The sequence below is a fragment of the Ochotona princeps genome, chromosome 25 (genome assembly GCF_030435755.1).
Source record: "Ochotona princeps isolate mOchPri1 chromosome 25, mOchPri1.hap1, whole genome shotgun sequence".
NCBI classification, from domain to species: domain Eukaryota; kingdom Metazoa; phylum Chordata; class Mammalia; order Lagomorpha; family Ochotonidae; genus Ochotona; species Ochotona princeps.
Genome location: NC_080856.1, coordinates 25,289,974 through 25,303,251, shown reverse-complemented (window position 1 = coordinate 25,303,251; position 13,278 = coordinate 25,289,974). Strand labels below are relative to the sequence as shown.

The window sequence follows — 13,278 nt, the reverse complement described above, 5'->3', positions numbered from 1 at the left end:
GGGGAAGGGGTGGTAGCTTCCTTCACCTCAAGCACACTCCATGCTCCATAGCCAGGATTAAGATCCCCCTTTTTGACCAGATCCTGGCTAGTTAGATACCTGACTCCATATTTTACTCACTGTCCTCATAGAAAGCTTCTAAGAAACATGTTTGTTGAGATTTAAGGTGAAAAGAGCAGGTTGCCCCATTCCATCTCCTTCCTTGTTCCAAGTATCCCTCCCTACTCACATCTCAGAACCACAGAATGTCTGTGCATCAAACAACAGACATCTTGACAGTCATTGTGCCGGCTACCTTAATGGGAAAAGACACAGCCCAAGAGGTGTGAAGTTGTCTCCCCAAGTTGCTGCATTCACACTGAGTGATCACAACTTGGGAGACATGAAGGATACCATGTAGGTCAACCCTCAAGAAGCCTTGGCTCTATCAAGGTACAGAAAAGTGCCCCAACGAAAGCAGTGCCAGTGGGATGAAAGGTTCCACATGAGGTCAGCAAGCGTTGGGGTGCAGAGGAAGGGCCTGAGTGTTCTGGAAGCAGGACTGGAGGTCCTGGGATAGAAGCTGGGGATTCCAGACAAAGGACATCACATTTCTCAGGATACTAGACTTTCTGACCTGGGGACTGATCTATGTGCCATGTGGGATGGCGAGGTCTGGAAATGGCTGGCTACAGGGATGCAAGGGCTGAGGAAGGACCTTGCTCCTACCCAGGAAGGGTTCAAAAGGACACCTTCCTCAGGAGGTACTTGTGAGTTTTCTCAGACTCCTTTTGGATTTGGGAAAGCCCTTCCAGGGAGGATTGTTTGACCAGTACTTTCTCAGAGCCTTGCTGCTGGGTCATTTCAATTTGCTGCACTTGTTTGAGCACCAAGTGCTTCTGGGAGTATTGCTAAGCTTTGTTGCTATAATGGTGGCCTTCTGTTTCCCACAGGATTCCTTTGACTTGCTTCATGAGCTCCTGCAGCTGGGCCTCCTGCTCAACCCTCTCCCACCTGTTGCTGAAACCACAGTGGCGCCGGGAGCACAGCACATCCAGTTTGTAAAGGTCCTGGTTGTCAGTCTTACGCAAGTATTCATCCAAGGAGCCATCAGCCAAGTCTTCCTTCCGGGTGAACACTAGGATAGTGTGTGCCAAGATACCCACTCCAAAGATCTCTTGGAGGCGCCTGACTGCCTGCGTGTCATATTCTGTGAACTGGCCCAGCTGAGTCACCAGGAGCACAGCGTGAGGCCCTGGTGAGGAGAAGGTGATGGCTGGGCAGATCTGCTGATCTGCTACATCAGATTGAAACAGAGAGGACAAAATGTCAGGGGTGTCAATCACCTCAAGTTCCTGCCCAGCCCACTCGCGGGTGCCTCTCTGGAAGGTCTTGGTCACTGGTTCTGCGCTGATTTTAGATTCAAATACTTCCTTGCCAAGGATGCTGTTTCCTGTTGCACTTTTCCCACTTCCTGTTTTTCCCACCAGAATAAGCCTCAGTCTTTTGGGGGTCTGTTCTTCCTTCCTTGGACCTAGAAGCATCGAAAGAAAGCAGAGAGAACTGGGGTTAGACACTACCCACCCAAATTATGACATCAGAAGTCATGTTCCCCAGGAACAGTTTATTTCCTCAGAGGAAGATTGCCTCAGGATAAGGGGTAGGAGAGACCAGATAAACATCTGTCCCTGATACCTGCACCAGGCTCTGACTGTTGGTGTAGGACCTTGGAGACAGGGAACTCACACTCACCCAGCGGTGACGTGAAGATGACAACCAAACACTGAGAAACCTGGGATACAGGGCAGGATGAGAATTCCCTTCTCCTAGCCCCACAGGTGATCAGACCTGGAGTACACAAGACAGTGACAATATGCATCTGGTCCCTAAGCTTTTGACATGTCTCAGATGATAGAATTTGCATGCCGCCTGGCTTGCTAATCCACTGGAGTGAATCTAAACGAGAGGGATCGGCTCTCTACAGCTTTCCAAGGTGGCTGGCAAAGAATTTGAGTGAATGCAGAGTTTCTGGGCAGTGTGGACAGTGAGACAGTCTTTGCTGCCTGGCTAGTTGGGGACAGGCAGCCATTCCCATCAGAGCAGTCTGGAAACACCACTGTACCTAAGCAGTAAATCTGTCTCTTGAGCTCAGTCAGCATATTTAACATGATATCTACACATGATTGCCATAAGACAAAGTAAAGTAGGTGTGAGTATTGCACTGGTGATTTTCCTATGGGGTATATTAGCATGGTTTTTTTTTTTTTTCTCAATGGCTCGGGTCATTTATGTTCATAAAATTTTAAAAGTAACCAGTTTTGTTCAAATACTTGGTGAATCACAAGTGTTTTGTTCCGACCAGGAAAATGGACGAGTTTCCAACATTCCTAAATTCTGTCCCCCTAGGTTATATGGCGAAGTGGATACCTTTAAAGTTAAGCACCTACTCCTTAGCAGGCTGAGCCTAGCCCCAAGCTTTTGGCTAGCGAGTACATTCTGCTTATTCACATGGTGTTTTCCATCTTTATGACCCCAAGAGCTGTCACTCCATAATCAAACACTGTAAGCTTCCAGCTTTGATCTCAACAACAACTTTTCTCACACCGTCTCTGTGCACCTGTCCCAAACTCACTCTTGCTAAGAAAGTAGTTTACCTTTTGACAACTTCTGTGTGGGATCTTGGCACGGCTCATCTGGCAGATCCTCCTGAGAAACCTCTTCAAATTCTTTTTTCTCCACCTAGAGAAATAATAAGGCTTACTAATATCCTGAATTTAAGAAGTACTTGCCTTTCATCTTTCTCTTGCTAGATACAATTTGTTTAAGTTGTCTTAGGAATGAGGAATGAGTGAGTGATTAGAGGGGCCAGCTCTTCTATTTCTTCTCCACACACACCCTGTTGTCTTTCCACTGTAAATTTAAGAGAGTCCATGGAGAAAGATGCAATGGTCTGCAACCTCAGGAATGGTTGGAACTTGAGTAGACACCAGGTCTGTATCTACTGTGGGCAGAGACACAAAGTCAGGTGCACCCATGATCCTGTGTGTTTGATCCCGTGTGTTCCAAGTGGCTGGAAGGTCCGAATGGCTGAAAAGACCTAGCATGAACAGGCAGGAAGGTGCTGAGGAGAGGCAGGCTGGGTAGTTTGGGGATAGAAACTAATGGCTCAGGCTTGAACTTTGGAGAAGGCTTAGAGTTCGAGAAAATTGCAGAGACTTGAGAGTTGGGGGGTTGGATGCTGCCACTGTACCAAAGAAAAGAGCTGTGGAACTCTCCCAATGAAGAAAACCTCAAAGCTCAGTGGAGACATGGGCTCTGATTATAACAGTCAACCTGCCTGGCCCTTAGCCTCCCTTCACTGTGAACACTGAACATGAGCTGGATACCCATGATGCTCTCGTCTCCTATAGGACCAAAACACATTTCACAACAGTTTTGTTTAGCACCTCCAAGCCCTCTGAAAATAGGACTGTAACATCCCTAATCAGGTGTTCTCATCACCCTTCTGGTGACAGATCAATGTGTCTTTGCTCCATGGGCTGACACCACCACCTCTTTCTTCCAGAGCCCACAACATTGCAGCTGCTTGGTTTGCACTGTGAGACTGCAGAGGACACTTCCTGGCTCATAGCAGTTCCCTCAGAATGTGTGGGAAATATGCATAACCAGATGAAATAAACTCAGACAAAGGTCCCAGGGCCTGGGGGATCCTAACTGCAGTGAATCTCAGTGAACATGGTTTGCTCATGTCCACAACGCTGCTCGGTGTGTATTCTATTCTATTCACCAGAAAAATCATTTCTGTCTTCCTCCTCAGGTCCAAGGAGCCAACCGAAGGCAGATCATTGGGTTTGCGGCTTTATGATTGTCATCTTTGTTCAGTGAAATCTTCTATGAAATGCCAAGCTAAGGGTGGAGCTAGTCCAGGAAAGTTTGGTGACTCTCCAGGAAAAGAGAAGAACCCGCGCAGGTGGACAGCCTCCCTCAGACTTGGTTAACCATTTTCTGGAAAGAACACTGTGTTTAATCTAGCCAAAGGGCTTTAGTGAACAGGGAGGCCCTTTCCTCCTAAGGCTGTAGGCTGTACCCTCTAAATTGCAGATCGTTCAATCTTTGTTTCTGGCTTTCTTCAACCCGTGGTGGACGCTGATACTGCCCTTCATCAATGCAGTATCATTTGTCCTTTAGAGGGAGTGGGCAATTTAACAGAAAACAATGGTTAGGCAGGACCATGCTGAGTGGAAAGAAGCACCTGGGAGCAAAATTGAGAGATTGCTCTGCGGGACCTGGTGTGATCCCGAGAAGCAGTTTGCACCCTCTGCACCTGCTGCCTCACCTAGACCCCACCCTGAACAGTGCTTCACATGGGAATCAGCTTTGAACGTTTGCTTGTCTATAACACCGAAGCCGAGACATAACCTTTGAGATGTTGCTCAGGAAGAAAGAAAAACTTGAGACATGACTTACCGAACATTATACAGTGAGTTCATCACAGAGTGCAAAGGGCACACAAATATACATGCACAGCACACACGTATCCATAAGTAGCCCTCAACACACATACCATGAACACATGAATATGTAAACACAATCACACACAATTCATATACACTCATAAAAATACAACACATAAACACAAACAGAAACAAGTACACCCCTACACACACACACACACACATATTTCCACGGAAGCACATAAGCACACACACACACATTCAGACTTACCAGCTGGCCACTTCCCTTGGCCACACAATCCTGTGATGTCTCCAGTTCCCCCTTTGTGGCTGACATTTGATCACCCTGTTGGAGCAGTGAACACAGGGGCCGAAGGAACGTATCCAAGATGTATGAATACATGGAGAACATTCCTATGTTAGCGTGTGGTTTTCAGCAAAATACGTTCTAAGAGCCTGGCTGGAGAAATGCCCTGAAACAAGCGACATTTGTGGGAGGTTAGACAAGCAGGAAGTGGGCAGGAACATGCAAGTTGCACTGCGCAGCCTCAGAAATAGAAAACGGAAGGTACTAGTCTTGGTTTCCTGTTTATTTTGATCCAGGGTAACTAGACTCAGAGACTTGAAAAGCATCAGGATCCCAATGGCCTGTCGGGAAGAGCTAGTGCCTCTGCTTTATTCTGTGACTTTCAGGATCCATCCATTCTGGATACCGAGGAAAGGTGTTCCAGTACCTTGGGGCAATTCAGATTCCTTGATGTAGTAGGGTAAAGAACTGGGATCAAAACAGTCAGCAGGCATTATGAGAAAAATGAAAGGAAAGAAAGAGAAAATCGGGCTTGGCATAGTAGCCTAGCAGCTAAAGTCCTTGCCTTGCATGAACTGGGATCCCATATGGGTACTGATTTTAAACCCAGCAGCCCTGCTTCCCATCCAGCTCCCTGCTTGTGACTTGGGAAAGCAGTCAAGGATGGACCAAAGTCCTGGGACCCTGTATCCGCCTGGGAGAACTTGAGGAGGCTCCTGGCTCCTGGCTTGGATCGGTTCAGCTCCGGCTATTGTGGTCACTTGGGGAGTGAGTCAGCAGATAGAAGACATTCCTCTCTGTCTCTCCACCTCTCTGTATATCTATCTGACTTTCCAATAAAAATAAAATAAATCGTTAGAAAGAGAGAGAGAGAGAGGAAACTGGGATGGGAAAAGCAAAGTAGTAGTGAGAGTAAAATACAGAATTTAAGGGGAAAAGGAGAGAAAGGAACTACAAAAGATGCAGGAGAGTTTACATAAAAAGTAACCTCCCTATTGTCCAGTTTCCTCTACTTTTATTTATTTGGGGAAGTTCAAATCAAAATTATGCAACTCAGATTATCACACGTCTGTTACTCAGGATTTCACCACCATGGTTTGCAATTTGCATCCCCTGGTCTGGAGTTGCCAGTTTTTCTATTAGAAAGTAAAATTTCTTCACAAATTCATCTCCTAGTCTCTTATTTAATAAGATCCTCCGGAACGGACAGATATAGACACTTAAGAGTCCAGTCTCTGATCTCACATTCACTTGCTAAGTAGCAGCGGCCCTTACACATCTTTTGAAACCTACTTTTACTTACCTAGAAATGCAATTAATAATCTCTGCTTTCTAGTGTTGCTGTAGTATTAAGCTAGAAGAAGATATAAAACACAGGGCTTAGCCAGAAATAAACAAACAAGTGGGAAATGCATCTGCCCCACCAACATTACCTTTTAACTTTTTCTTGCCCATGCAATGTTACCTTTAATTTAACATTTCTGTTTTGTCCCTACACCTCTCTATGCAACTGCCCATGAAATTCTGTGAATATTCAACAAAATTACCCACTAGAATTTCTCTTGTAAATATGTAGCACATACTCTTTTACATGCTCTGCAACAAAAAGTTTGACAGCAAATTCAGATCCCTTGCTATCTGTCAATCAGATGTAACTCTGCACCCTGTTTTACTATGTTTTTTGGTTTTGTATTTTCAGCAATAGTGAAAACACTTGTCCAGATGAAGGTGGTTTCTTCTCCATTTTCTTCTTGTAGTATTATGTGCCACAACACTCCATATCAGAGATTTTGGTCTCTACTTGGGAGTTCATGTAAAATTTCCCACTCACTGACTCATTCACTCACCATCTCCAACAGCATAGAAACTAGCAATGTTAGCCCCTTTACACACTGACTGTGTACTGGACCAGTAGTTCTCAAAGACACACTTTACATGAGAAATATTCAAAGAGGTCGTGGTCAAGAATTTCTCAAAATGGAAACATCAAACTGCAGACCCACAAGCTACAAAAAGCCCCACGCAGAGTCGATACAGAACAAAACAGCAGGACACTTCATATCCAAAATGCTAAAAGCCAAAGAAAGCGATAAAGTCTTAAGGATAACAAAGAGAAAAGACATTACATTAGAAGAATGATGATGATAAGATAAATGTAAAGTACGTCAGGGGACGGAATTGTGACATAAGCCACCATCTGCATCCCCTATGGGTGCCAGTTTGAGTCCCAGATGCCCCACTTCTTATCCTGCTAAGGTACCTGAGAAAGCAGCAGAGGATGGACATGTGCTTGGGACTCTGCATGCAGGTGGGAAACCCAAATTAAGCTCCTAGCTCCTGGTTTTTGCTTTGTCCAACCCTGGCCATTGTGGTCATTTGGTGAGTCAAGTAGCAGATGGAATATTGTGTGTGTGTGTGTGTGTGTGTGTGTAATTCTGCTTTTCAAATCAGTAAATGAATATTTTTTTATTTTTAAGAGGGAGGGGGAAGATATGATGGGGTGGGAAATTCATTATGTTCTTTTTATTTTATTTTATTTTTTATTCATTGATTACATTGTATGTGTATGTTCTTATATTATCTGCTTCCTTCTCCAGCAGACCCCAACTTTAGTGAACGTCCTTAACTCCAGTCCTGGTACAACTTGAGCCCTCTTGGCTCTGGTGGGTGTGTTTAGTTATGAACAATCTCTTTGGGTTTTTTACTCCCTTAGGTATTGGTGAATACTCTAACCGCTCCGTGGGCCAAGCCTGCTCCAGGTTTGCCCAGCATGATTGACAGCATGCACATGAGTACTTAGGCTGGCCACCCTAGCTTTGACAACTGTCCCTGATTTCACACAACCCACACTTGCTTTAGCTTTGATGAGTACAGTTCTTGGTGCACACCCATTCACGCTGTGCAAACTTCCTTCTCCAGCAGCCCCAAACCACACTTTAATGAGTGTCTCTGACTCCAGCCCCACTGTGATCCAAATCTGTTCTGGGGCTGGCAAATGTGCATGGTTCCCATAACTGCCTAAGTGCTGGGTTTGCTCAGTTCTCTTCTCTAGGCTGCCTGAGCTTAGATGAGCAACCCAGCTACAGCAACAAGCTCACCTCAGCTTTGGTGGATTTGCACAGTAGCTCAGGCTGCAGGGACCTCCTTATGTAGGTCACCTTTGCCTTGGGGACAGCTCCAGGCCGAAGCCTTACCACAACCCAAGGTTAACTGCTAGACACAGGTGATGGAGCACACACACTTTGAACTTGCTCATGGTACTATCATGACCCCACCTCTGACCACTGAGACCTGTATGCCACTGCTGGTGCTAGGAGGAGGTCCCCACACCTGCTGTCACTGCCACCATTAACAATGAAAGAAGACAGAAGCCTCACTTCAGTTTACACATAAACCCAAAGCATAAGTAGCCTACCCAACTGGTTCCTGGAGACCCTTCTAGCAAAAAGGCTTCAGTTCCCAAAAGTCATCCTTTAAAAATGATAGAGACATTTGAACTGCCAGATATGTGAAAATCAATGACACAGAAAAGCATATCATTCTCCAAAATGAATCCAGTAATACCTAGACTCTAATAGAAAAAGAAATTAATGAAATGTTTAATAGAGAATTTGTAAAGAATGTGTAGAATAGTCAGAGACATGAGAGACCACAATTAAATTAGGAAGTCATTGTGTGTGGTGCATGAGAAATTTAGAGAGATAAAGATCTTGAGAAAAAAGCAGAAAACTTAGAGATCAAAAACTCCAAAAGCCAGATGAAAACTTCAACAACAAAGTAGAATTTTGACTCATATCTCACATGATGTACTGAAAATAACAGACGTGATCTTAAAACCAATCACTGCTTTGCACCTTGGTCTCCATGCCAGTAACGTGGAGCGGGAGGAAGAGAACCAGTCTCGGTGATTCCTGAGATTCTTCAGGTCTCTCTTGGTAGAGGTGCACTTGTTTTTCACCTTTCTCTTCTATAGAAATTAAATCTTTTGGAAGCTGAACTTTCAATCAGCTGATGTGCACATGCAAGTTTCTGTGAGGCTGAGGGCAGCTAAAAGCTGAGGTTTTCATCGAAAAACCACAGGGTGTCGTGGTCTGCTGCATGACTGCTCATGTTAGCACTCAACCGTTTCTACCACATCTTATGCAAATTAACCCCCTGCACCTCTCTGCAGAGAAATCAACTTTACATTTACTTTTTATCCCAACCCAATGCTGTGCAAATAAGCAGTCACTGAAGTCCTGCCTCTGATTCAATGGATCCGGATAGTCAGAAAATTCGTGGATATAGTTCCCAGAGTGCTGATCTGATCACTTACAAGAGACCGTGCTGGCCACGGGTGCTGGCCAAGGCAGAGTCTGACAGAGTTTCCTGAGCATGTGTAAGGGCTAAGACGCTCAGAGAAGAAGGAACCAGGGATATGCAGCACCATCATGTGCACACCAAGATATTGCATGGGGTTACTGATGGCGTCAAAGGCTGATCGTAGTTCCAGACAAAAGGAAAATAGACCCAGACAGCACCATTTTGTATATCAGGTGAAAGTAAAGCTTGCAAATTTTATCACACCAAGGCCCACATGACAGCATTTGTCACAGCTCAGTATGCCAAGGATGGAGTTTCCTTCAGCCAGAGGCAATTGTCCTGGGACCACCAGCCACTTTCAGGTTTCTGGATGTCCCTTTTTTTCCTCCCTGAGGGCTGAAGGGGAAAATACCTCACCATCTACCCCCTCTGTGCACTCTCCAGCAGTCTATGAATGAATGTAAATTTTGGCACACACACCTGTGCCTGAATTTCAACAGGGAAACTTCATAGAGCGAATATACACAAGGAAGAGAAACCAGTGCAGCATTTGGTTTCATCTCTTCCCATTCTAACTCATGGCTTCATTTTTCATATTTCCCACTGTTCTTACTCAAGGATGACCTTCCTGTACTATGGAGAGGAGATGGATAAACAGAGGCCCAACGGTGGGTGAACAGACATGAAATAATTTAGGAAGCCTCTGGTGACAGTTTCTGTTTGAAATACACTGACAAATTTCACAGGAGACACGACTTTTAGTGCTAGATGCAGTCAAATTTTGGGCAGGTCAGACTAGATTCACTGGAGAAGCCCACCACCCTGGCACAACATCAAATGGTAAATGCCACACTTGTTCTCACATCAGCTCCTTTCCCCTCTTGGAAGAAAGGAATTCTCTAATGTCTGTCTCAAACAGAAATTTACAGGCATAACACAGTCTCTGGGACCACAGGGAAGGTGACTGCACAAAATGTTCCAGAGAAGTGGCTGTGGCATCCCCTGCATCAGAATAAAGCTGATTTTCACAACAGCTAGAGACAGTGCCACTACATCACAACACCAGATCTCCATCACAACCGAGCACACTCAGATCTCTATACCCACAAAGAATCACAAAGAGAACACGGGGAACACAGGTGCTCTGGGGAAAGGGAAGACCTGCTTTCAACACTGATTGATCGGGTTTTGTAGTATTTAAAGAGGCATGGGGAAGAAGGAAGTAGGAAAAAAGCAGCGGGTAGCTGGAAAGGGAATGATTAGCCGATCTTTCTACCCAGAATCTGACAGGATTGATTTTAATGTCAGACAAGGGGGAAATGGCCAACTTCTTGGTGTCCAATATCTCCAGGGAACCTCAAAGTTTGTTGTCAATCTTAACAGAGGAATGCAGGGAGGGTGTGGGAAAAGACACCGTAAGGCCAGTCTTGGGAATACCTTCAAACCTGGGTCTGCCCACGTCTCTACACTGCTGCTGTCTGAAACTGTCTGAACCGTGACATTACTCCTCTAGCACCAAGTGTAACTACAAAAGCACATCAGAGAACAGTGGGAACATTTAAGAAGTGTTTTTCTTCATTTTATCAATAAATACTTCTAGCACTTTCTAAAGCTTGGTTCTAGTACTTTCTTTTTTAAGATATATTTATTTTGTATTAGAAAGGCAGATGTAGAGAGAGAAGGAGAGACAGAGATCTTACATCAGTTGTTTCACTCTCCCAATGACCACAGTGGCCAGAGCTGAGCTGATCCAAAGCCAGGAGCCATGAACTGGTTTCCTATGTCGGTGTGGGGGCCCAAGGACTTGAACCCTTCTCCGCTGCTTTCCCAGGCCATAGACAGGGATCTGGATATGAAGCAGCCGGGACACATATCACCACCCATAAGAAAGTGCAGGATTAGCCAGCCCCTCTAGCACTTTCTAAGGTTAGATTCTAGCAAAGATCCTCTTGATTTCACCTGGAAGCTGATGCAGCTAGATTACACCTCATATCCTTGACCTTGTGAGGATCTTTGAGCCTTAGGAAGAGCCCAGGAAGTGTTAGCAGGGGGCAGAGAAGATTGTTCTAGAATGGGAGCATCAACCCATAAACTCTTAAGCTGAGATGCTAGAAACACATAAATAAAACGTTTGGGGAATCCAGTCAGAACATCTGGGGTAGGGAGGGAGAAATTTTAGGATGTCTAGAATAAAATTATTTAGAATTCATTGCAAAGGTGCATGCTCACCTGTTTATAATAAGATTTTTATGTGAATATGCCTGTCAAATTTCTAAAGTAAATTGGTAGGAATTATATACTACTTGGCTTTATATGAGTGAGGCTGGACAACTTTTGGGGTTTGGGGGCGTTTAGATTTATTTAGTTTTACTGGAAAGTTAGATTTACAGAGAGGAGAGACAGAAAGATCTTCAATCTGCTGGTTCACTCCCCAAGTGGCTGCAAAGGCCAGAGCTAAGCCCATCTAAAGCCAGGAGCCAGGAGCCTCCTCTGGATCTCACACACGAATGTAGGGTCCTAAGGCTTTGGGCCATCGTCTACTGCCTTCCTAGGCCACAAGCAGGGAGCTGGATGGAAAGTGGAGCAATTGGGACATGAACTGGTGCCTATATGAGATGCCGGCACTTGGAGGTGGAGGATTAGCCAGTTGAGCCATCGCGCCATCCCCTCTGAACATCTTGTCTGTTGATTATTGTTTATAACCCTTGCTTAAATTCCTGCAGAACTACACTCTTTTACTTTTGTTTCTTTTAGTTCTTGAGTTCTTTTAGTAGAGCATTAACTGTTTGTGATGTAAATTTAGAAGATGTTATCTCAACAAATAATAGATAAAGTATTAAGCTGTAAAAAAAAACCAAAACAAACAAACAAAACAAAACAGTTTTTTAAGAAATTCCAGCTGCTTGCTGGGGCCGTACTGGGTCCATATTGAAAAAGGATGAAATGTTAGTGTATCACAACCTACTTTCAAGTTCAAGTCCCACAAATTATGAGTGACCACCAGGCCGAAAGCCTTCAAAAATTAGAAAGTATAAGGGGAATAAAAAGCAAACGTAAGAAAAAATTTCCCCTAGTGGAGAAAAGGGTGGGCGGGAGGAACAGGAGACTACAACTCTCTTTCAGCCTTTTCCCTAGGAAACTTGGGTGTGAACCCCTTCTCTGCTCCTTTCAGGTGTAAATCTTTTTAAGAGCTTTTACCAGTTTTACCCCCTGGGCATGTTTTTTCCCTAGAACCTGGGATACATCCTTTGTATTCTTTGAGATGTAAATATCAACATTTACATCTGCAAGTCTCTGTGGCAAAGGAGCAGCCTAACTTAGGTCCTCACTTCACAGGCACCACTCTCTAACCCACAGCCTCCCTCCTGTGATTAGGCTAGGAGTTCACTCCTAGGCAATGGCTCTTAGCCACGCTTGCTTGCTCACTGTCAATTTAGGGAGACTCCGTGTGAAAAACAGCGTGGCCAAGTCCTCTCTTGAGCATTGGTTTAGGTTGATTTTGAGAATCCGCAGGGCTAAACGACAAGGTGAGATTGCTATCTTTGCCATTTTTTTTTTTTTTTTTTACCAGACTGCCCATGACGCAGTTGGCAGCCTGCTCTACCTGGGTTTTTCAGTGTTTTCTTTCCATTATGTTCCCTAAAAACTCTTAGCCAATTGACATGATGTGATTCGGCTTGTATCAAGTGTCAGACGACAGTGCAGGGACTCTCTAAACATGACCCACCTCTGCCCCAGCTGGGGTGTGTTACTGAGCTCCTAATCTCCTAATTCAGTGCTCTTGGCCCTAAATGTGCAACCTATTGAGAAACAGATGCCACCATCCCATTCCAGCACCTACCCAAATAAGCCTGCCCATAAACCCCACAATGTCCCCTGGACAGCAAGACCACACGACAGAGAACTGGTACCCAGCAGGGATTCAGGCCCACAGGGAGGCTTGGCCAGACCTCAGAGGCTCAGCAATGCCTTCCCATCCTGGGTTAGCTGGAACATTCTAAAAGCAGGAAGAACTCTGAGACGGGGTCCCCCATGCTTCTGTGACGGGTACCAGCTGGGTGGGCAAGTTCCCAGAACCCTAGAACCTTCAGGCAACAAGAGAGCTTTTTATGGCCCTTGGGACAAGGACATAGGATCTGTCATTCTCTTCGTGACTGCTTCCTCCCAAGACTGCTTACTTTAAACAGTCATTGAAAGGAAATAGGAGGGGGCAAGCTGGCCCAGGACAGCCTTCTG

General features: G+C 45.0%; 1 protein-coding gene across 1 annotated transcript; it reads right to left on the bottom strand.

Annotated features, from left to right (window-relative positions):
* Positions 1-407: 407 nt before the first annotated feature.
* GIMAP6 (GTPase, IMAP family member 6) lies at positions 408-4,897 on the bottom strand. The gene is made up of 3 exons (XM_058681457.1): positions 4,705-4,897; positions 2,634-2,718; positions 408-1,513 (listed from the first exon to the last, which is right to left on the bottom strand). The coding sequence occupies exons 1-3, from the start codon at positions 4,843-4,845 to the stop codon at positions 891-893; spliced, it is 849 nt and encodes a 282-aa protein (XP_058537440.1). The 5' UTR covers positions 4,846-4,897; the 3' UTR covers positions 408-890.
* Positions 4,898-13,278: the final 8,381 nt, after the last annotated feature.

Excerpts from the sequence above, each read along its gene's own strand:
- GIMAP6 (XM_058681457.1), bottom strand. The coding sequence starts at position 4,845 with ATGTTCTCCATGTATTCATACATCTTGGATACGTTCCTTCGGCCCCTG. Across the intron at positions 2,719-4,704 it reads CCAAGGGAAGTGGCCAGCTG|GTGGAGAAAAAAGAATTTGA; the intron begins GTAAGTCTGAAT and ends TTATTTCTCTAG. Across the intron at positions 1,514-2,633 it reads CACACAGAAGTTGTCAAAAG|GTCCAAGGAAGGAAGAACAG; the intron begins GTAAACTACTTT and ends CGATGCTTCTAG.